Raw genomic sequence first — 25,478 nt, forward strand, 5'->3', positions numbered from 1 at the left:
CCTCTAGCTCGAACTTTAGTTGCTGAATTGGGACCTCAGCAGCAGTTCTCGTCACCAGTTGACACCTCGCACCCCTACACGTCAGTCAGAGATGATGATACATACAACGGTAGGGAATTAGCTTATTTTTTCAGAGCACAAAAGTTCGCTAATTCTGTAAGTATCATATTAAATTCAGTAGGAAAAACTTGCTTTATGTCCTATAGAGACTTGGCAAGGTATGCCTACATCCTTGGACTACCAATTTTACTTTTGAAGCATTTAACTGTTTCATTTGTTTTCGAAACTTTGTTTCATTTGTTAGTAGGATTTTCTTGCCCTTATTCTCTTACATGAGTACCGGGTACAAGATTTCCTGCGCCCTTGATTTAATTTAATCATTTAATATCTTTCACTTAACGTTAATTGTTAAAGATCACACAGGATAGGTACCAGTTGCCACGTTGTCCTGTTTCTGACATTTCATTATTGAACATTCGTGTACCTTTATTTGCTAATTTCACCATGTTTCGTCTCCAAACTTTCCGTGCAAATCCAGCAGGTGAAATAGGGACTTTGAGTCGTGCCAAGAGGACTGAACTACAAACTCTTGCACATGAGTATCAACTAGAAGTTCCCTACCAAGCCAACAAAAATGACCTACACAACCTGTTGCTGGATTACTATTTAGAGCAAGGTAAGATAGACTCTGAAACTCATGAAACTTACTATATTGCAGATAAAACTGACTTGGCAACGATGAAACTTAAACTAGAGCTGGCTAAGATTGAACGTGAGCAGCAAAAGGAAGCCCGCGAACAGCAAAGGGAAGCCCTCGAACAACAAGAACGAGCAGCTGCCATACGGAGGGAAGAACAAGAACGAGGACTCGCCCTCCAAGAACGTGAGGTTGCACTACTCCAGGAGCGGGAACGAGTACAGCTTGAAGCACTCCAGGAGCGGGAACGCGTACAGCTTGAAACCAAACAACGCGAGTTGGAAATGCAACGTGAACATGACAAGCAACAAGCAACTCTGGCTCTAGAGTGTCGTCAACGTGAAATCGCCTTGGAAACTTCCCACTTCACTCAACGCCAACAAGCTACTGCCAATCTTCCCGTCAGTTTTAATATATCACATGCAAGTAAGTTAATGCCATCCTTTGTAGAAGCAGAAGTTGATGTGTTCTTTACCACCTTTGAAACCCTTGCTAATCAACTCAGTTGGCCTGTCGACCAATGGGCCACACTTCTCAGAGTCCATCTTACAGGTAGAGCTGCAGTCACACTCAGTACTTTGGCGTCTGAGAATGACTACTACACTCTGAAACAAGCAGTGTTGGACGCCTACCTCCTCTCTACTGAAAGTTATAGAAGGAAATTCCGTGACCACCTGAAGGCAAGTACCACTACCTTCCTTGAGTTTGCTAACACGAAACGGAGGTATTTCATGAAATGGCTGGAAGCAGCACATGTCTCTACTTTTACAGAACTCGTCAACCTGATGCTTGTTGAAGAATTCTTGAGACGTGTGCCGCCTCCTGTCCGCCTCTACTTAGCAGATAAAGAAGAAACCGACTACCTGAAGTGTGCTAAGTCGGCTGACACTTACAGCCTCATCCACCGGCTGACACCTGAACCATCCTCCAGTAAGAAGTCGTGGTACAGTTACGAGAAGGTGAGCCCCGATCAAGCTGGTTCACAACTGTACTGCAAATATTGTAGACTCTATGGACATACCATAGACAAGTGTGGTAAGTCTCAATACAAGGGAACCACTGACCAACAACGACCCAAACCAACTCCTCCTAAGTCCAGTAAGCCTGTGATGAATGTTGGTGTTGATGTTAATGATCTTTCTCTTTTCAGTAACCACCTGTATACTGGAACTGTCTCTGCCAACGGTTCAAATCCGGAGGGACGTTTCAAATTGAAGATCTTGAGGGACACAGCGGCTCTACAATCGATCATCTTGAAGTCGGCTGTGCCCAACATAGTCTACACCGGGGAAACAGTCTTCATCACTGACCTCACTGCTACCACTCCATACCCTCTCGCCAGAGTCCACCTGAATTGTCCCTACGTGAACGGGGAAGTCCAAGTCGCCGTCAGGGAAAAGCCTTTTCCCATGCCTGGAGTGCAACTTCTCCTAGGCAACGACTTGGCAGAAGACCTGCAACCGACCAACCTGATCGTCATGGACAAACCCCAGGTGTGTAACTCTGTGCCAAGTAACCCTATTCTTGAGTATGTTCCAGCAGAGGTTCAAGAGAGTGATGAAGTTTCTCCTCCGGTTCTCGTGACCACCCGTGCGCAAGCCGCACGTCCACAGCCAGCTGACTCTACTGCTACCGCTGTCCCTCAAGACCCTCAGAAACTACCCCCGCATCTGACCAAGTTGGAGTTCCGTAAGTTGCAGAGGGAAGATCTTACTTTAACACCATTGTTTTTCCAGGCTGAGACTCAACCCGACAGTATTCCTGGGTTCTTCCTAGAGAACGACTTGCTCTACCGCAGATATAGACCCAGTAAACTGAAGGAGGAGGACGATTGGGCCAACACCGAACAACTTGTGATTCCCACCAGCCTGCGGCCCACTATTCTACACCTGGCCCATGGAGCATTCTCCCACTACGGCTTCAACAAGACTTACCATGGGATTCGCCAAGACTACTACTGGCCAGGTATGGTAAATAACGTCAAACAGTACGTAAAACAGTGTCATACATGTCAGATGGCAGGCAAACCGAACGTCTCCATTCCCAGAGCACCACTGATTCCCATACAGGTGCCTGCGGAACCTTTCCACAGACTCATAATAGACTGTGTTGGTCCTTTACCTCGGACCAGTTCAGGTAACGCCTACATCCTAACCATCCTGTGTCCTACCACCAGATTTCCCATAGCAGTTCCAGTGAAGAACATCACGGCTGCTACGGTTATCAAACATCTATTGAAGATCTTCACTCAATACGGATTTCCCAGGGAGATTCAAAGTGACTGTGGCACCAACTTCACCAGTGATCTCTTCAAAAGGACACTGGAGGAGTTCAACATCAAACAGGTATTGTCCAGCCCCTATCATCCTGCTTCACAGGGTTCTCTTGAACGTAGTCATCAGACCATCAAAGCACTCTTGAAAAAGTTTTGTAGTGAAACCTCAAAGGATTGGGATAAGCAGATTGACCTAATAATGTGTATTTTCAGAAGTCTCCCCAATGAGTCCCTAGGAGTATCTCCTTATGAGATGCTCTACGGCCGTAAGTGCCGTACTCCCCTTAAGGCTTTCAAAGACTCTCTCAGAGATGCCACCTTCAGTGAGCATCAGAATGTGCCCCAGTTTCTTCAAAACCTTCAACACATTCTAGAGAGAGTCCACCGCTTTGCTCATGATAATCTATTGAAAGCCCAGGTGAGAATGAAGACTCATTACGACCAGACCAGCAAAGTAAGAAAATTCAAGCCGGGAGACTTCGTCTTTGCTTATTTCCCTATCCCAGGTTCACCTTTACAAAACAGATTTTCAGGACCCTACTGCGTCAAAGAGTGCAGGAATAATAATAATTATGTGATAGAGACTCCAGATAGGCGGCGGAAGACCCAGCTGTGCCACGTCAACCTCCTGAAGCAATATAATGGTACTCCTCCCACTGTCTTGATTAATTGTTCTACCTTCACAGAACCCTACATCCACAGTGAGACCATCCCGGCTTCTTCTCCCGAAAGCACTGACAAGGAGTCGGCGCTTTCTAATTCCAAAATCCTTAATGATCTTCCCAAATGCTTTCAGGATAATAATCGTGCTCCTATGCCCTCTTCTAATTCCACTCTCACCTCGTCAGATAAGCCCTTCATCCTCCATGTCGACGCCAATGGTACCGACGTGGGTGGTGTCGTGATGCAGCAACGAGGCGAGAAGAATACACCTGTCAGCGACTACTGCTACAAGGATCTACGGAACAATTGGCAAGGAGCTACTCTTCCTCATCCTGAAGCTTCAGCACTTCACTCCACACCTGAAAAGTGCTCGGTCCACCATCAATACGGACCACACCACCCTACACCTCCTGCAGCACGCCCACTTCTCATCTCAACGTCTTCTACTATGGGCTTGCTAACTGCAGAAATTCAACCTGGAGACACGCTATACCAAGAGTCTGACAACATCTTAGCCCACGATCTCTCCAGAGTTTATGAAGTAGAAGCAACTCCATCCATTACTCCACCACATAACGACGTACTTCTTCCAGAACCGCAGGCTTCGGGGGAGAGTTGTGACGATAATCTCCTTCAAGAGATTGAGCCTGCTCTTCCCTCCAAAATTACGTCTTCACAACTATATAAAAGACTATGGAAGAAATGTCCAACAACGACAACACCAGCACCAGCAAGGCTTGCAAGGGTGAGCAGAAACGTATGCAGCCCGCCACCTGTTCGGACCCAAATCACCAAACTACCCGTTGATCGCTACGGCTCCGCTGATTGGTCGCCGGTCTGGCTGCACCTGCACTCGCCCCCGAATACTACCCGATGTCTGGGGTCGCCCCAACATCAGTCTTCAGAATGTTCCGTGCTTTCGTAGCCAGCACTCCTCCCAGCTAGACGTTAGCGTGTACTGAGAGAGGTGGTGGCTTTAAGCCAATATTCCAGCACCTCCCACTTACCTTTGTGTTGCACTTCTTGTTATTTTGCCTTAACGTAACTTTTCATTTTGTCATTTAAGTATTCTTATTATTTTGATTCATTGATTTTATTATAAGAATTTGTTTGTGCATTATTTTCATGTTTTGATTTATTTAACGTAATTAAAATTTCATTGTTAAAGTTTACTTGTGTTTTGTGTGTCTTCTCCTTACCTTACCACAGACGAAGTTCCAGTTTTTCTATTTTTTTTTATAACTATGTGACGAGGCCATACCCCTAGCCTTAAACAGCCGAACACCAACGCGTTACCGTCACAATATATATATATATGTGTGTGTGGTTTCCTCCGAGGCTATGGGTCCCCCTTCTTCCAGCTAGAGGTGGTACTCCCTTCCATATTATATAAAAATATATATATATATATATATATATATATATATATATATATATATATATATATATATATATATATATATATATATATATATATTTTTAATTATGGGAGGGAGTACCACCTCTAGCTGGAAGAAGGGGGACCCATAGCCTCGGAGGAAACCACGCATAACGCATTAGAGGGAATGTTTAGATCCCCTAAAATACAGTTTCTGTGTGCTTTTCTCCTACCACCCCCTTCCTTTTTTATTTTTTGTGCTTTATTATGCATTTGATGGTTACAAGATATACATGGGTTGATACAAAAATAATAATGCAAAAAGGTGCTTAAAGGTTATGGATCATATATATATATATATATATATATATATATATATATATATATATATATATATATATATATATATATATATATATATATATATATATATATATATATGCGAACAAGCCTGAATGGTCCCCAGGACAATATGCAACTGAAAACTCACACCCCAGAAGTGACTCGAACCCATACTCCCAGGAGCAATGCAACTGGTATGTACAAGACGCCTTAATCCACTTGGCCATCACGACCGGACATAATGACATAGCTTCACAACCGGACATAGCTTCGGCTATCACCTCATTATGTCCGGTCGTGATGGTCAAGTGGATTAAGGCGTCTTGTACATACCAGTTGCGTTGCTCCTGTGAGTATGGGTTCGAGTCACTTCTGGGGTCTGAGTTTTTAGTTATATATATATATATATATATATATATATATATATATATATATATATATATATATATATATATATATATATATACATATATATATATATATATATATATATATATATATATATATATATATATATATATATATATATATATATATATTGCGTTGCTTCTGGGAGTATGGGTTCGAGTCACTTCTGGGGTGTGAGTTTTCAGTTGCATATTGTCCTGGGGACCATTCAGGCTTGTTCGCATATATATATATATATATATATATATATATATATATATATATATATATATATATATATATATATAGGGGTACCACCTATGGTGCAATGAATTATAGGGACCCACAGCCTTGTTGGAGGAACACAGAGCATTCTGAGAAAAACTTGCCATTTAACTCTGAATACATATGAGTGTTCGTTTCTCATACCATCCCCTTCTTTTTATTGGTGTACACTTTATTATGCAAGGTTATACAGTTACATATCTGATTTTATACAGAAAATGAACATTGAGAGAAGACAAGAAAAAGTTCGCTTCCTAGAGGCTGTAGATTTTCTCGAACTCTCCCGACGCCGGGCAGGAACCGAGGACGCAGCGGGCATTTCCCCTCTGGATCGCGACACTGAGGCACTGAAAGAGGAAATTGCCGCTCTAGGGTCTCTTGTAGTATCAATGAGCTTGGAACCGAGATTCTCAAGAAACCTTCTTGCACTCTCTCCCCATGGGCCTAGGGTCTCAGACCCTATTCGAACGAAGTTGTACTGATGATCTAGTTCCCTTTACTTGGCTGACTCTTTCTCTGTGTGTCGCCGCGGCTCCTGCTTGGCCGGAAGAGATGTTGATGTATGTGGTTGCCAGGGTGGATACGCAAGTATAGTCCCACGCCAACTGTCTGCCACCCTTCCACGGGTGCAGTGTGATTCCGTCTGGTCGGCCGGCAAGGCTAACAGAGTCTCGGTTCAATAGGTTGCGGGGCTCTCTCTCCGCTTGACACTGAGCAGAGGCAAGGCTTCTTTTAATGATGTCATTGACTTCGTCGTGTCTAGTGTGCCAACCACCAGATTTTCCACAGTGCAGGCCATGCAATCTATATTCGTCAGCATCTGCCTCGCCGCAAATACACCTATGAACATTGTGGATAGGGGCAGCAAGGCGGAGAGCGACTGCAATACGGAGCTCCTGTGGATCAAGACGTGTGCCTGTTGCAGACATAGGGACTGCCAAAAAGAATTCCCCTGCATGGGGGGGGGGGGGCCCTGCACAGCTGTGAGGCGTGCACGATCACTGGGAGTTGTTGCTGCCCCCAGCAAAGTTGTGACTTCTTTGTCTACAATGAGGCTGTCCCAGCTAGATTGTTTCTTCGTTTCGGCATGGCTGATCTGAGTGCTGGGTCTGCCATGGCACCCCATTTCGTGTCGCATTACGTGTAGTGGGGGTCTTGTATCCCCGCTACATCACTCAGTGTGTCAGGCAGAATTTCCTTAACCAGGTCATCAGATGCTGAGGAGGAAGACAGGAAGGCTTGGACAGCAATTTGGGTGGCGGTGCGGACACCCAAGCCACCAAGCCGGACAGGAAAAGTGGCTTGTTTCGACTGGCTTTCGTTGAGGGAGAGGTTAACAACTTTTTCTAGCATGGTCTTCAGTAAGAGGTTTTCAGAAAGCTCTTCAAGCTTTCGGCTGTCGTAAGATGGGACCCACCTCAGAAAGTAGGTCAGCCTCGGAAGGGATAGGCACTTAGTGAGGAGATATAAAGCATCGTGAGCATCGATGTCACCTATTCTGTCTTCTATCCTCCTGAGGTCTGTGATTTTCTTGACAAGGATCTCCTCAATAGCGTTAGACCCGAGGGGGGCTCCAAGGAGGGTGCTGTTCTCGACCCTAATGACATGGGCTCCAGGCAAGGCAGACCTTATTCTAGCAACGATGTCTGGTTTGGAGGAGACTACTTCACACTTGGAAGGGTTCAGGAAGAGACCCAGGCTTACTTCTTGCTCCCTTATTTTCCTGATATCTTGCAAGAGGTGGTCTATGGTGCCAGCTATAGTGCCATTATCCAAAAACCAGATGTTGAACTCGCTGGACAAGCTTTCAGTGATTTCTTTTAAGACTAAGCAGAAAAGAAGGGGAGCAAGAGAATCACCTTGTTGAACACCTTCACATGATCTGATTTCGTGTTCACCAAAGAGCAGTTTTGACTCATCACTGTAACACGATAGTATGAACGGGTAGAGGGGCCGGAAATGGCGATGTACGGCACAAAGTACTGCATCTCTTCTGACCATGTTGAAGGCACTCTTAAAGTCCAGTTTGAGCAGGGCCTTTTCATCAGAAATGTTGGTGATGTATGCTCGTGCTGCATGGGCACACGCTTCACAGCCTTGGGGGATTCCAAATCCTAGCTGGATTGGTTTCAGCAATTCAGCCGCTTGCTGGCTGACGACCCTCGTAGCAGCCTTGGCAACCAGGCGTCGGAGAGTGTTGCCGACAGCGATTGGCCTGATTCCCTCGTTCTTCTTTTTTGAGAGCACAGAGGGAGGCACCAAAAAGAGGGGCCTGATGACCTCAGGTATATCACCAGATAGGCACGTGTTGACGAACCTTGTGAGTTCCATAAGAAGATCTTGTGCAGCATCGCCAACTGCAGGATTTAACATTTGCTTGATGTCTTGAGGTTTTAATCCTGTAAAGCCGCCTGCTGACCCAGGTGAAAAAAGGGCGACTTTGTTGACCTCAGGTTCACCAACAGTTAATGGGTCTGAAATGGTGTCGGCTGGTAGCGGAACGATGTTGTCGCCTTGTAGGGCTCTGGGTGGGTGTTTGCTTTGTAGGGCCCATGCTGTGGCTGAGTTTCGAGGAGCAATTTTCTCGTCACTGGTGAGGACTCTAATAGCACTTGCGGTATTTCCTTCTTCAATTTTCTTGGTGATTTGTGCTCTGATTTTGTACGTTTCCTGTATGTTGTTGTTACCATTTCTGCAGTGGGTGTGTTTTGCTTGAAGAGGCAGGCGAACTAGGTTATCCCTCCTTGGGTATTCATTTATCGCCCTCAGGACCGAGGATGCAAGTGATTTGTCCCTCCTTGGAGGAACGGTGAGGCATACATTGCCAAACAAAAGGACATTATGCCATGCTTGAATGTTTTCCAGGGCATCATTGACCCTTTTCAGAAGATTACAGAGTTTGGCTGCTGCATTTGGGCGGGCTGCTTTTGGGATGTGTGGTAATGTTCTAGCAGACGTCGCCATGATCGCTTGGGTGAGGGTTTTCAGATGAGATTAGGTTAATGGGAGTCTCTTCCCTAACTGTTAATGGCAACTGGCCATTGCTTCCCTTTGGAAGCTGGTGGGAACCACTGCATCTTACCTCATTGATGGTGTGAAAGAGGATAACACCACCGTTAGAGTTTATGGCGGTGTTTTTGTTGCATACTTGGCAAAAACCTCTTTATATATATACATATGTACGTGTGTAAATCACGAAAATTAACACGTGATGAAAAATGTGACAGTGTCAGACCACGGAGGAAGAATTGAAACAGGAATTTCCTTAAGTACTTTCGTATATTAATACATCTTCAAAAGGAATGATTTACAGGTCAAGTATTGGATATATATAGGCAGGAGAAAGAGGTTAAGTTAGGTGAGGTACAATGAAAAATGAATGGGAATTAAGTGGATACTCCAGAAGGCTTGGAATATATATATATATGTATATATATATATATATATATATATATATATATATATATATATATATATATATATATATATATATATATATATATATATATTAGTATATTTTGGTAGCAGTCTTTCCTGTAGACATATATTATTAAATATGACCGAAAAAGTAAGATTAATAATTCTAACACGAATTTTCTCAATCTTTCGTACATTACGCTTCACTGTTGGAGGTAAATCAAAAATCACTTCTCCAAAATTCATTTTTATTTCTAGTCTGACGCGACACGGGCGCGTTTCGTAAAACTTATTACATTTTCAAAGACTTCACAAATACACAACTGATTAGAACTTACGTATCTCTGCTATTATATCTACATTTGAGTGAGGTGGGAGGGATGATGTGGCATATAGTGACGTGGCATTAACACAAGACAGAACATGAGGGGATATTAATAGGGTATTAAAAGTATCAACACAAGACAGAACAGAAACAATGGGTATTGAATAGAAGTGTTTGTAGAAAGCCTATTGGTCCATATTTCTTGATGCTTCTATATTGGAGCGGAGTCTTGAGGTGGGTAGAATATAGTTGTGCAATAATTGGCTGTTGATTGCTGGTGTTGACTTCTTGATGTGTAGTGCCTCGCAAACGTCAAGCCGCCTGCTATCGCTGTATCTATCGATGATTTCTGTGTTGTTTACTAGGATTTCTCTGGCGATGGTTTGGTTATGGGAAGAGATTATATGTTCCTTAATGGAGCCCTGTTGCTTATGCATCGTTAAACGCCTAGAAAGAGATGTTGTTGTCTTGCCTATATACTGGGTTTTTTGGAGCTTACAGTCCCCAAGTGGGCATTTGAAGGCATAGACGACGTTAGTCTCTTTTAAAGCGTTCTGTTTTGTGTCTGGATCCAGACACAAAACAGAACGCTTTAAAAGAGACTAACGTCGTCTATGCCTTCAAATGCCCACTTGGGGACTGTAAGCTCCAAAAAACCCAGTATATAGGCAAGACAACAACATCTCTTTCTAGGCGTTTAACGATGCATAAGCAACAGGGCTCCATTAAGGAACATATAATCTCTTCCCATAACCAAACCATCGCCAGAGAAATCCTAGTAAACAACACAGAAATCATCGATAGATACAGCGATAGCAGGCGGCTTGACGTTTGCGAGGCACTACACATCAAGAAGTCAACACCAGCAATCAACAGCCAATTATTGCACAACTATATTCTACCCACCTCAAGACTCCGCTCCAATATAGAAGCATCAAGAAATATGGACCAATAGGCTTTCTACAAACACTTCTATTCAATACCCATTGTTTCTGTTCTGTCTTGTGTTGATACTTTTAATACCCTATTAATATCCCCTCATGTTCTGTCTTGTGTTAATGCCACGTCACTATATGCCACATCATCCCTCCCACCTCACTCAAATGTAGATATAATAGCAGAGATACGTAAGTTCTAATCAGTTGTGTATTTGTGAAGTCTTTGAAAATGTAATAAGTTTTACGAAACGCGCCCGTGTCGCGTCAGACTAGAAATAAAAATGAATTTTGGAGAAGTGATTTTTGATTTACCTCCAACAGTGAAGCGTAGTGTACGAAAGATTGAGAAAATTCGTGTTAGAATTATTAATCTTACTTTTTCGGTCATATTTAATAATATATATATATATATATATATATATATATATATATATATATATATATATATATATATATATATATATATATATATATATATATATATATATATGTCGTACCTAGTAGCCAGAACGCTTTTCTCGGCCTACTATGCAAGGCCCGATTTGCCTAATAAGTCAAGTTGTCATGAATTAATGGTTTTTCAACTACCTAACCTACCTAACCTAACCTAACCTAACTTTTTCGGCTACCTAACCTAACCTAACCCATAAAGATAGGTTAGGATAGGTTAGGTTAGGTTAGGTAGGGTTGGTTAGGTTCGGTCATATATCTACGTTAATTTTAACTCCAATAAAAAAAAATTGACCTCATGCATAATGAAATCGGTAGCTTTATCATTTCATAAGAAAAAAATTAGAAAAAATATATTAATTCAGGAAAACTTTGCTTATTAGGCAAATCAGGCCTTGCATAGTAGGCCGAGAAGTGCATTCTGGCTACTAGGTACGACATATATATATATATATATATATATATATATATATATATATATATATATATATATATATATATATATATATATATATATATATATATGTCGTACCTAGTAGCCAGAACGCACTTCTCAGCCTACCATGCAAGGCCCGATTTGCCTAATAAGCCAACTTTTCATGAATTAATGTTTTTTCGACTACCTAACCTACCTAACCTAACCTAACCTAACTTTTTAGGCTACCTAACCTAACCTAACCTATAAAGATCGGTTAGGTTAGGTTAGGTAGGGTTGGTTAGGTTCGGTCATATATCTACGTTAATTTTAACTCAAATAAAAAAAAATTGACCTCATACATAATGAAATGAGTAGCTTTATCATTTCATAAGAAAAAAATTAGAGAAAATATATTAATTCAGGAAAACTTGGCTTATTAGGCAAATCGGGCCTTGAATAGTAGGGTGAGAAGTGTGTTCTGGCTACTAGGTACGACACATATATATATATATATATATATATATATATATATATATATATATATATATATATATATATATATATATATATATATATATATATATATGTATTGGGACTTTGCCCATAGGTTCATCCAACACAAAACTCTACAGACAATTCGCGAAGTAAACAATCATTATGTTTACCTGTGCAGGAACCTGACAGTACGACACATCCATGTAGCTGGTGTTTACACACAAGGCATTGTATGTCTTGCAAAGATGGCATCACTGACCGCTCCCCAAAGCTGAGCCAAGTCAGCAATATACACGACGGATGTCAGATAGCTCTCACTAAGCCGTGTAGTCTGCTGGCGTTGTGGCAACAATGAACATTAGTAGGTGAATTATATGTAGAAAATCTTCTACAATCTGATCAATGTATCAGATTTATTCATAAGTAGGGTATAGCCTTGGTAAAGTTTGTGTACCAGGCTGATACACAGGCAGGTTGCGCTAGTTACACGGGGAAAGTGTAGAGTCTAGCTAGAGTGGGAGAGGTAGGTGTACCAATACACTAAGTTAATACACAGGAACGACAAGGGGAACAAAACTCGAGACGCCTCGTCGATGTTGGATACGGAGTTCATCTGATCAACTTTGGGACTGGTTGGCTTCATCCTGGTCACCTCTCGCCTGCCTCGCTGATGAGGCTGCTGCTCCTGGTGGTGCTGCTGCTTGTACTGGTGCTGCTGCTTGTACTGGTGCTGCAGGTGCTGCTGCTTGTACTGGTGCTGCAGGTGCTGCTGCTTGTACTGGTGCTGTTGTTGCCGGTGCTGCTCCATGTACTGGTCCCCGGCATAGGCCTGCTGAAACCGAAGGGGAAGGTGTGGGGAGTTAGTCTAGCTCTCTAGTTCCAGATGAGAGTCACTTATCCAAGTGCATATTAACAGAGTTTATTTAGATCTGGACTGCTTTCGGCCTAAAGTATACTTGGTGGTTTATCGTTAATTCATGTGGTAGTCTTCATAATCCTCTACAGGTTGATGCACACACCTATTGTATTGTAACCACTTTATTGCTCACTCGTATAATATCTTAGTCTGATAATGAGCAAAGAAAAGAACTGATGACTCCTCTAATTATTGAATCAAAGTAGTGGCAGACAATCAGAGCAAGCCGAAGAGTCTCATCACTACTACTAAGGGACAATTTACGGTTGAGACACAACAGAAGACTTTCCGAACTTCATGATCATAAAAGACCTTAGTAAAAATATACCACATTATTGATGAGTATAATGCAGCATATATCCCCGGGTCGTGTCCCTATAACTTACTGTGGAAGGTGTGAGGGTGTGGAGAGATGTGGGGTGTGGGGCTCTTGGTCCGCTGCGTCGCCAGAGCCCCGTCAGCCTAGAGAAGAGGGAGGTCCTGGCTGGCAGGAAGGGTGCCCTGGGCGGCCAGCGAGACCAGTTCGGTGTGGCAGAATGAGTTGGTGTTGAAGCCAAGGCTGGTGACCAGGGTGGAGTGTGGGTGAGGGGATGAGACGTGGTGAGGCGGCTCCCCACACCGTTGGATCCTGTGGGGGTCAGAAGCCTGTCCCTCACCGCCAGGGACATGACCGTGCAGGCCACCACAGGCTGTGGGGAGTGTAGTCACCAACTTGTTACTTGACTGTCACAAACCGCTCCGTAGACTTACCCAAAACTTCCCGTGACTCACCCACCACTTATTTTGGTCGTATTGCATAATACAATGAGTTCATTTCAAGATAAAATATATTGATATTTTATGGGATGGGTATGTGCCCACTACCGCCCACGGGATGGGTATGGGGCCCACTACTGCCTACGGGATGGGTATTGGGTCCATTACTGCCCATGAGATAAATATGAAAAATATATGATTTTGGAGTGTATAATAAATGAAAAAAATCAAAATCAAATCCAGGAGCAGTTGAGGACCACCGGAGCAACAACACTTCAAACCGGAGAGGGCTGTGCAGATCACCATGACCTATAAAATACTTGAACAAATTGGAGGATTTTAATCCAAACCCCTTCTTTGTTAGGTCAAATGTAGCGCATGAAACAGTAACAACTTTAAGCTCAAGAAACCACAGTATGTACAGTTGAAAACAGGAGGTGATTTTTCGCCAATAGGTTTATAAACCCATGGAACAACCTACCCGCCGAAGCCGTAAATACCAAGACATTAACTATTTTAATTTAAACTTTAGCTGAAAAAATCCTCACCATCAATGGGCTGTCACACCTATTTTAAAAGAGGGCAGAAAGAGCTCAGCAGAAAACTACCGTCCGTTCAGCTTGACAACACATATCTGTAAACTCACGGAGAGAATCGTAAGGGAGGGAATCATTCATCATCTCATAATGAACAATTTAGTAAAAACAATGCAACATGGTTTTGTTGAAAATAAATTTTGCCTGTATACATTTTTAAAAACGGTAACCACCTATTCAGAGAAAGGACTGCCAGCTGATGAAGAATACATGGACTTCTCTAAGGCTTTTGATAACGTACCTTATAAAAGACTGAGAACGAAATTGCAAGCATAAGGAATTAATGGTTGATTATTATAATGATTAATAGTAAATTAGTAAAAAAACGCAGAGTTGTGCAAGATGGGAATGAATCTGAATGGAGAAATGTGGTAAGTGTTTCATGTGAAGCATAGCAATGCACATCACAGCTACCAAATTTACATCATTACCTTGCATCAGATTGATGAAGTATACGATCTCTGATTCAGAATCTACCAGTCATTTGAAATTGAACAACGAGTGGGAGCTGCAGTAAAAATAAAAAGAGCCAACCAAACTCTAGGAATAGCCAAACAACCCTATGACTTTAAGGAGAAGAAGGTAGTTATCTTACTGTACAAACCTTTCATACATATTTGGATAACTGTATCCAAACATGAAAGACCATCTTCAGACGGATGTATCTGCTTAGGAGGAAGTTCAGCACTGGCGACAAAAATCTTCCAACAACTAATGTGACTCTCATGCCAGTAACGGTTGAAGGCCACAGGATTAACAACACTTCAAACTAGACATGAAGGGGCTGATCTCATCAAAACATTTGGAATACTGAACAGTTTGGAATACATTAATCACAATAACCTCTTCAAAAGGTTAGATGTAACACGAACAAGGGGCAACAGCTTCAAGCTCAACTTGCCACAATATTTCACCCATAGCATTATTAACCCGTGGAACTGCTTACCCGTCGAAGTCGTAAATGCCAAAACACCCTTTCAGTTCAGAATCCGGTAGGATAAAATCATTAGGTCAAATATAGGCAAATATAAATTCAAGTGGTGGTCCTCAAGTAAGTCAAGATAATGAACTCACGGGATCTCCTACCACTGAAGCCATACCTTGCCAGACAGTATTCCAGTTTAATTATGAGCTGGAAACAATCCTCTATTCACCGTCCGTAGAGGCCAATAGAGACGATGACTCTCAGGTAAATTCTGATAAATATACTGAATGGTAAATAAATCAGAGTACACTCTAAAGCAGCAACATTCTTTCTACACAATTTGTTTTTATAAAAAACGAGCTCTAACAATGCCTGAAGTCCAACACTGATGCTTTGTTATATTAGATTTTTCACACATATTTGGATAACGTTCCATCCCATGGAAAGTGCAGAGATCTACCAGGAAATGTTAAGGAGCAGTCAGAATTATGTATTTAAATAAGAATAGCATTATGACTGCAATGGATGCAGGTCCAGGGGGAACTACGCCATATGAATACGGGGCCCACAAAGCACCGAGTCGTTTAGACACGGGATAACAGAGGGCTGAGTTACTCTGAGTTTCTAAATGCCCCATTGGGAAACTTTGAATATTTTCACATATGCCTACATTGTGGGAAGAACGGTTGGTGTTCAGGTGACCCCTATCCCCATCATCTTATTCCTTCTTCTCACATCCCATCACCTCCTTACCCTAGCAACAACCCATCGCCACCTTCTCCTAGCAACAACCCATCGCCACCTTCTCCTAGCAACAACCCATCGCCACCTTCCTCTAGCCACAACCCATCACCACCTTCCTCTAGCCACAACCCATCACCACCTTCCTCTAGCCACAACCCATCACCACCTTCTAGCCACTACCCATCACCACCTTCCTCTAGCCATATCCCATCACTACCTTCTAGCCACAACCCATCACCACCTTCCTCTACCCACAACCCATCACCACCTTCCTCTAGCCACAACCCATCACCACCTTCCTCTAGCCACAACCCATCACCACCTTCCTCTAGCCACAACCCATCACCACCTTCCTCTAGCCACAACCCATCACCACCTTCCTCTAGCCACAACCCATCACTACCTTCTAGCCACAACCCATCACCACCTTCCTCTACCCACAACCCATCACCACCTTCCTCTAGCCACAACCCATCACCACCTCCCTCTAGCTACAACCCATCACCACCTTCCTCTAGCTACAACCCATCACCACCTCCCTCTAGCCCACAACCCATCACTACCTTCTAGCCACAACCCATCACTACCTTCTAGCCACAACCCATCACTACCTTCTAGCCACAACCCATCACTACCTTCTAGCCACAACCCATCACCACCTTCTCCTAGCAACAACCCATCACCACCTTCCCTTAGCCATCACCCATCACCACCTCCTCCATCTCCTCACCTCAACATCGAGGTCATCCAATTCCTGCTCCTGGTCGTCATCGTCGTCGTCGTCGTCGTCGTCGCTGTCGGCCCCCGAACACACCCCCGACAGGTACACCTCGCCCGACCCGACCTTCGTGAAGATGTGCACGAACGCGAACTGTAGGGAGAAAGTCATGCTAGTTCTGAGTGGGTAGGGAAACATGTTTCGTTGATCGTGAGAGACTTCAGACTGAGGCAAGGTTTCCAGTCGTGAGAGACTTCAGACTGAGGCAAGGTTCCCAGTCGTGAGAGACTTCAGACTGAGGCAAGGTTTCCAGTCGTGAGAGACTTCAGACTGAGGCAAGGTTTCCAGTCGTGAGAGACTTCAGACTGAGGAAAGGTTCCCAGTCTTGAGCGACTTCAGACTGAGGCAAGGTTCCCAGTCTTGAGAGACTTCAGACTGAGGCAAGGTTCCCAGTCGTAAGAGACTTCAGACTGAGGCAAGGTTCCCAGTCTTGAGAGACTTCAGACTGAGGCAAGGTTCCCAGTCTTGAGAGACTTCAGACTGAGGCAAGGTTCCCAGTCGTGAGAGACTTCAGACTGAGGCAAGGTTCCCAGTCTTGAGAGACTTCAGACTGAGGCAAGGTTCCTAGTCATGAGACACTTCAGACTTCAGACTGAGGCAAGGTTCCTAGTCGTGAGAGACTTCAGACTGAGGCAAGGTTCCCAGTCGTGAGAGACTTCAGACTGGTGCAAGATTCCCAGTCGTGAGAGACTTCAGACTGAGGCAAGACTCCCAGTCGTGAAAGACTTCAGATTAGTGCAAGATTCCCAGTAGTGAGTGACTTCAGACTGGTGCAAGATTCCCAGTAGTGAGAAACTTCATACTAGAACAAGATTCCCAGTCTTTACAGACTTCAGACTGGTGTAAGATTTCCAGTCGTGAGATATCTCGGACTCTCGCAAGACTTACAGAACTGATAACTTTTCAAACTAAAGCAATATTTTCATACATAAGAAATCTCATCCTGCTTTAAGACTTCCAGGTCAGAAGAATGTTAAGCTTGACCAAGAATTTGAAACGCATGGCCTTGATCAACTGCTATTTCTAATCAGAGTTGCTGCTATTAAGGCCTCCAAATATAATTTTGTTATAAATATAACGTAATTATCTCGTGGAACATACTCATGAGTAAAAGGGATTATTAATTTTTGTTTTGGAAAAAGTGGTCGTTATGCGGTACCCTTTTTTTGTGGAGGGTCGGACCTAGAAAAATCTGTCACTGCGGTCTTAAGGAGTTCTTATGGAGGAAATATCATCTCTACTGTACCGTCTGTTTTAGGGTAAATTAAAGTGAGAGATTGTCCATTTTCAGACTATATGTTAACTAAAGGTAGGTGATGTATGTGTCACTGTTAGATGTTAGTTCTTGAACCCAACTCTCTATGTTTATAGGTGAAGTTTCGCTACTAACAGTCCAATTTTCGCGGAATTTGAAACAGTCAAATTTCAGACGTAGCAAGAAACGAAAGTAGAGTTACAGAGTTTCAATTCCTGTCCTCCATCTTAGTTAGTGATTACAGCTATTAATAGTTCAATTCCCCCAAATTTAAAACAGGTGGTGTTTTTCAGACTTAGTAAGAAAAGAAAACATAGTTGCTGAGTTTCGGCTCTTGTCCTCCGCCTTAATTAACTCCTGTAGTTTTGTTACTGTTAACCCAACTGTCCTGAAATTTAAAACTGCCTTATTTCAGATGTAGCAAAAATAGAACAAGGTAGTTACTGAGTTTCAGCTAATGTCCTCCGCCTTAGTTCGCTTCTGTATTTTTCTTATTAACGGTTCAATTTGCCCAAGATTAAAAAAAAATTAGTTATTTCAGATGCATTAAGAACAAATAAGATAGCTACTGAGCTCTGGCTCATGTCCCCCGGCTAAATTCAATGTTCACCAAACTTACTTATTTCTGAACAAGTGAGTTTGTGGATTTTCTTTTGCCTTTTCACTCTTTAAAATAAGGTACTAACTAAGCCACCAGGAAACTGTTGTTTCTTCTTGGGGCAGTGGACTGTATTTATTCTGTGTTCCCTAATTGGCTCAGTTTTCAGAGTTATCCAACAGAAATGGAGCTGCTTTCGCTAACCTGTTGAATGAAAAAATCTATACATACCACTTGGTAAAAAGAATATGTATTAATGCATCTAGCATTGATAAGGTTACTAATTATTTTAGCCTATCTTTTTGATCTGGCATCTTGCCACATATGAATTATTATAAACAATGACAAGATTATGTAATGATATGAATTTATCTTTTGCAAATTTATACCTTAATTTAGTTTTAAGTAATTCACTTACTGAGGTGAGCTTGTAAGCTCATGATGATAACCGCACCTGCAATATAATGGTGTTAGTGGTACAAAGAATTGGATCCAATTACTAGTTACTACCACGAACCTCCATTTATTTTAGTTGAGATGCAGGCACGGAGCTCTTATTTTATGTTACTAAGATTTTAGCCCTCTTGTAGAGCCATAGCTTGTAGTGTTGTTCACTACTGTTGTTGGAATGGTGGGTTGACTCCATCAGCTTCTGGCTTCAGGCACTGTTCACGCTCCACTCTCAGTTTATGGCAAGACACACACTTGTTTCATTAAAATAGAGTGCCTTAATGTTAAGACACGTTTATATATATATATATATATATATATATATATATATATATATATATATATATATATATATATATATATATATATATATATATATATATATATATATATATATATATATATATATATTATTAAATATGACCGAAAAAGTAAGATTAATAATTCTAACACGAATTTTCTCAATCTTTCGTACATTTCGTTTCACTGTTGGAGGTAAATCAAAAATCAATTCTCCAAAATTCATTTTTATTTCTAGTCTGACGCGACACGAGCGCGTTTCGTAAAACTTATTACATTTTCAAAGACTTTAGTTCACAAATACACAACTGAATAGAACTTACGCATCTCCGATTTTATATCTACATTTGAGTGAGGTGGAAGGGGTGATGTGGCATTAACACAAGACAGAACAAGATGTGGTATTAATAGGGTATTAATTTCATCAACACAAGACAGAACAAGAGTATTAATAGGGTATTAATTTCATCAACACAAGACAGAACACGAAACAATGGATATTGAATAGAAGTGTTTGTAGAAAGCCTATTGGTCCATATTTCTTGATGCTTCTATATTGGAGCGGAGTCTTGAGGTGGGTAGAATATAGTTGTGCAATAATTGGCTGTTGATTGCTGGTGTTGACTTCTTGATGTGTAGTGCTTCGCAAACGTCAAGCCGCCTGCTATCGCTGTATCTATCGATGATTTCTGTGTTGTTTACTAGGATTTCTCTGGCGATGGTTTGGTTGTGGGAAGAGATTATATGTTCCTTAATGGAGCCCTGTTGCTTATGTATCGTTAAACGCCTAGAAAGAGATGTTGTTGTCTTGCCTATATACTGGGTTTTTTGGAGCTTACAGTCCCCAAGAGGGCATTTGAAGGCATAGACGACGTTAGTCTCTTTTAAAGCGTTCTGTTTTGTGTCTGGAGAGTTTCTCATGAGTAGGCTGGCCGTTTTTCTTGTTTTATAGTAAATCGTCAGTTGTATCCTCTGATTTTTGTCTGTAGGGATAACGTTTCTATTAACAATATCTTTCAGGACCCTTTCCTCCATTTTATGAGCTGTGGAAAAGAAGTTCCTGTAAAATAGTCTAATAGGGGGGTATAGGTGTTGTGTTAGTTGTCTCTTCAGAGGTTGCATGGCTTTTCACTTTCCTTCTTATGATGTCTTCGACGAAACCATTGGAGAAGCCGTTATTGACTAGGACCTGCCTTACCCTACAGAGTTCTTCGTCGACTTGCTTCCATTCTGAGCTGTGGCTGAGAGCACGGTCGACATATGCGTTAACAACACTCCTCTTGTACCTGTCTGGGCAGTCGCTGTTGGCATTTAGGCACATTCCTATGTTTGTTTCCTTAGTGTAGACTGCAGTGTGGAAACCTCCGCCCTTTTCCATGACTGTTACATCTAGAAAGGGCAGCTTCCCATCCTTTTCCATCTCGTAAGTGAAACGCAGCACAGAACTCTGCTCAAATGCCTCTTTCAGCTCCTGCAGATGTCTGACATCAGGTACCTGTGTAAAAATGTCGTCAACATACCTGCAATATATGGCCGGTTTCAAGTTCATGTCGACTAAGACTTTTTGCTCGATGGTACCCATATAGAAGTTTGCAAACAGGACACCTAGGGGAGAACCCATGGCGACCCCATCTACTTGCTTATACATGTGCCGATCCGGGCTCAAGAAGGGTGCCTCTTTAGTACAAGCTTGGAGTAGTTTCCTCAGAATATTTTCTGGTATGTCAAGAGGAGTACATGCTGGATCACGATACACTCTGTCGGCTAGCAAAGGTCAACAAACTGATCGAAACTGTGAACGCCAAGAAATCCGGACTCACAAAACACAAGTAAATTTAACAATGAAATTTTAATTACGTTGGAAAAGCAAAACATGAATAAAATGGACATACAAATTGGAACAAAATCAATCAATCAAAATAATAAGAATAATCAAATGACAAAATGAAAAGTTACGTTAAGACAAGTGAGTAATAACAAGTGAACAATATACAATCAAATAAGAGGTGCAGGAATATTGGCTTTAAGCTATCACCTCTCTTAGTACACGTAAGCCACGGCTTAGTCTACCAACGAGACGTGTTAACCTGATGAAAGCACTGGATATTCTGAGATCTGGTGGTCGTGTGGCCCCAGACATCAAGTAGTGTGGTGGGTGGAGTGCAGTTGCAACTGGACCCGCAGCCAATCAGCGATGAGCAGGCGACAAGACAGGTAGTTTGGTGGTTCGAGGTGGAGCAGGTGTTCCTGGCTGCATACGTTTTGCGCTTCTGGCAAAACTTGGTGTTGTTGTCGTTGTTGGATATTTCTTCCATACTAGTTTTATATAGATTTATATATCGACGTATTTTGGAGGGAAGAGCAGGCTCAATCTCTTGAAGGAGATTATCGTCACAATATATATATATATATATATATATATATATATATATATATATATATATATATATATATATATATATATATATATATATGTATGTATATATATGTATATATATGTATATATATGTATATATATATATATATATATATATATATATATATATATATATATATATATATATATATATATATATATATATATATATATATATATAATACATCTTCAGAAGGAGTCCTTCTGAAGATGTATTAATATACGAACGTACTTAAAGAAATTCCTGTTTCAATTTTCCTCCGTGATCTGGCACTCACATTTTTAATCACGTGTTTATTTTCATGATTTACACACACACACACACACAGATATATATATATTAACGCTACCGACGAGGTCCTTGTGTGGCGGCAGAGTTATGGATACACAAGTGTGTGAGGGTGTGTGGCGTCGCTGCTGTGGTGTTACTGTATCCACACACTCCTCTTAGTATTTCATGGCAAGACAACCCCTTATTTCACAATAAACAGATTGTTTTGCTGTGGATACACCTTGTATGTGCAGTTTACACCACCAATCAGGTGTTTGGTTGTTAAAAGATAGCAAATATAGCGGCTTGAACTTCCTGGAGCATTTTCATGGCGGTGGAGTATGTTTACCACAGTCGTACCCAGCGTCTAGCAGCTGTCATCCTCCCTAAGGCTGGGCATTGGCTGTCCTGCCTGTTTTAAGATTTCATTTATACTATTGTTAACCAAATGTATTTGACTAAACAATTATTTATTGAGTATATGCATTTATTTTGGCATATTACAATGATATGCTTATAGCTGTTAGATGTAATTACATATCCTGATATGGATTAATTTATGGAGAGAGACCTGGGATATGTTGATCACGAAATGGTTGACTGATGCTGAGTCGACAATCTCTCTGTCTGAGAGAGCTTGGTTTGTTCTATAAATAGCTATGCTTGGCCCATGTGCTTTCATAGACCATGTTAGACTTGAATGGCGTGCTGCAAATCTATGGAAAGCCTGTATTGACTGAGCAGTCATGTCAGGTGTTACTTCTAAATGTACTGCTCTAGTAGTTGCACAGGTAAATAAACAGATATACGCCTTTGTGGGTCGTCCATCTTGTGTACCTGTAAGAGTGATAGCCCCTGTGTAATCGACTCCACTCGTTTCGAAAGTTCGCAAATGTACAACTCTCTCTTTAGGGAGTGGAGGAGAACCTGGGCAAACTCTTGCGTCGTACCTTCGGCATTTCACACATTCCTTTAAAATCCTCTTAACAGACTGTCGTCTTTGCGGGATCCAATATTGTCATCTGATGGAGGTGAGAGTATCAAGTACTCCACCATGATGTGTACAGTGTTGATGTATATAAAGCAGTCAACTTTGTGATCCAACGGTTTTTGGTAAAAACCATGGATGGATTGTTTCTAGATTTATATCAGTGTGCTTCAGCCGACCTCCACAACGCAGAATGTTGTTTTGATCTTGGTCTGTCCACAGTCATAGGTTTTGTTTCAATTTGTTGAGGACCTTTTATAATTCTCCCCCAAAGGTGTCTCTTTGGGCTTGTCTTATCCTATAATTCAATACTCTTGAACAGGCATATTTTATTCCCTTCTTCAAGAGAAAAAGAAGCACCAATTGTGTTGCCTTTATCTACTTTCTCAGCGAGGAGAAACGGGTACAGTCTATGACTCAGGTTACTGGTTCCCCAATTACAGTCATGGTTTGTGTCACAATGATCTGTGGCTTTTGTTCCGGCTAACTACCATTAACTAACCATCGAGGCCCATGTTGCCAAATATCAGCCTTTAAAAAGTGCTTCATCTTCATTCCTCTTGACAATAGATCAACTGGATTGTCCTTTGTAGGAACATGCAAAAATCTAAAGCCTGCACATATTTTTCTAATTTCCGCGACTCGATTGCTTACATAGGGCATACGGTTATTGTTATTCATCACCCATTGTAAGACAACTTCATTGTCACAAAATATAAACACATCTGTGATATTTATGGTAGACAAGGTTTGTTTGATATGCATTGCTAAAGGTGTACCTGTAAGCAGTGCTGTCAGCTCCATCTGTGGAAAGGTTATTTTCTTTAATGGAGCTACTATTGCTTTTGCTTTTATTAAATGGAATTGTTCTTGAGTAACAAAGTAAGCACAAGTCTCATAGGTTCTATCTGAAGCATCTGTAAAGACATGCAATGTCACTGCAACATCTTCCTCGACTAATTGTGTCGGAAAGGTTATCTGCTCGATTAAGGCTTGTTCATCAGATACCGCCTTTCAAGCTGTTTGTATTTCAAGAGGTAACGGACTATCCTATCCTACTTTAGTCTTCCATGCTTCTTGTACCAGCATACATCCTTTGATAGTCACTGGACTTCATAGTCTTAAGGGGTCAAAATCTTTGCTAATTTGTGACAATAAGTTCCTCTTTGTGACTGTGCAAGACTTCACTGACACTGACTTAACTGTTATAATATCAGAAGAGATATCCCATCCTACACCCAATACTTTTAGCTTCTGAGGTACGAGATAATCTGGATAATCCCACAGAATTTGTTTGTTTAATGCTTCATTGCTGGAAGCCCATGACTGCAATGGCATATTAGTTCCTATAAGCTCATAATTAGCCACTCTGTAAATTTCTAACAGTTTGGTTTCCCAGTTAGCTGCCCCTTGGAAGTTATCTCCATTTAGATTTTGGCAGATTTCAGCCTTGTAGAGACTATCTGAGTTCTTTAAAAGTGTTCCCACTGTTTCTTGTAGCAAAAAGGAACTTGATGTTGCTCCGAAGAGTACACTTGAAAAGGAATAAGTCACTATTCGACTTTCATCATCTTCTGGATTTTCAACCTATAAAAATTTTGTAAAGTTACGGGCTTCTTCCTGTAATCTTACTCTTAAGAATGCTTTACTGATGCCTGCTGTATAGGCAAATTTATTCCCCATAAACCTCAGCAGTACGTCATGCAATTTCTGTGTTAAGCTTGGACCTGTTTGTAGACAATCATTAAGACTTGCTGCCTGTGAGTATGGTTTGGCACTGCAGTTACAAAAATCTCTGAAGGAGTAGTTAATGATTGCTTGGCAACAGCACAGTGGGGTATATAATGACCTACATTTAAAGTGTCATTAGGTACTACCTCTATGAAATTATCATCTAGTTGCTGGGCAATAATCTCATGGTACAACTTTAGGGGGTTTAGCCTTTTTATAAGTTAGGTAATTTGTACCTTAAATTTGTTTAAAGTCATATTGTAATATGTGAGTAAAATTTTATGTTTGATTTTCCATGGTAATCTGACCCAATACTGTCCATCCTGGTATTGTACAGCGTCCAAATACTGTTGGTTTGCCCATGTATCATCTGGGCTTGGTTGCTCAGGAAGAATTCCGATAATATCTAGGTCCCACAGTTTATGCACCTTGTTCGTCAGTCCGTCATCAATCATGTTACTGATGTTTAGAAGGGATTGTTCTTGGCCTAGTCATGCTACTATATTAGTTTCAGAATGATCCTGTTCTACAGGAGTTCTTGTCACAAAGCGTAGTACTGGCCCAGACAATAACTTCCATCCTGCAGATGCTAATAAGTACATTCCTAATGTTTTTTGTTTCCCCAACATAAATTTATGGCAGTAATCAGCACCCATAAGGATGTCAATATGTGTTATGTAGTCA

General features: G+C 41.5%; 1 protein-coding gene across 1 annotated transcript in view; it reads right to left on the reverse strand.

Moving 5' to 3' along the window:
• Positions 1–12,200: 12,200 nt before the first annotated feature.
• The window catches only part of LOC123772747 (gamma-aminobutyric acid receptor alpha-like), a 204,458-nt gene continuing 191,180 nt past the window's right edge, over positions 12,201–25,478 (reverse strand). Inside the window, exons 8-10 of the mRNA XM_069303704.1 lie at positions 16,738–16,878; positions 13,373–13,675; positions 12,201–12,902 (exon numbers count right to left, since the gene is read on the reverse strand). Coding sequence (XP_069159805.1) covers positions 12,576–12,902; positions 13,373–13,675; positions 16,738–16,878 — 771 coding nt within the window. The 3' untranslated portion in view covers positions 12,201–12,575. The remainder of the gene's footprint in view (positions 12,903–13,372; positions 13,676–16,737; positions 16,879–25,478) is intronic.

Source organism: Procambarus clarkii, chromosome 50 (assembly GCF_040958095.1).
Source record: "Procambarus clarkii isolate CNS0578487 chromosome 50, FALCON_Pclarkii_2.0, whole genome shotgun sequence".
NCBI classification, from domain to species: domain Eukaryota; kingdom Metazoa; phylum Arthropoda; class Malacostraca; order Decapoda; family Cambaridae; genus Procambarus; species Procambarus clarkii.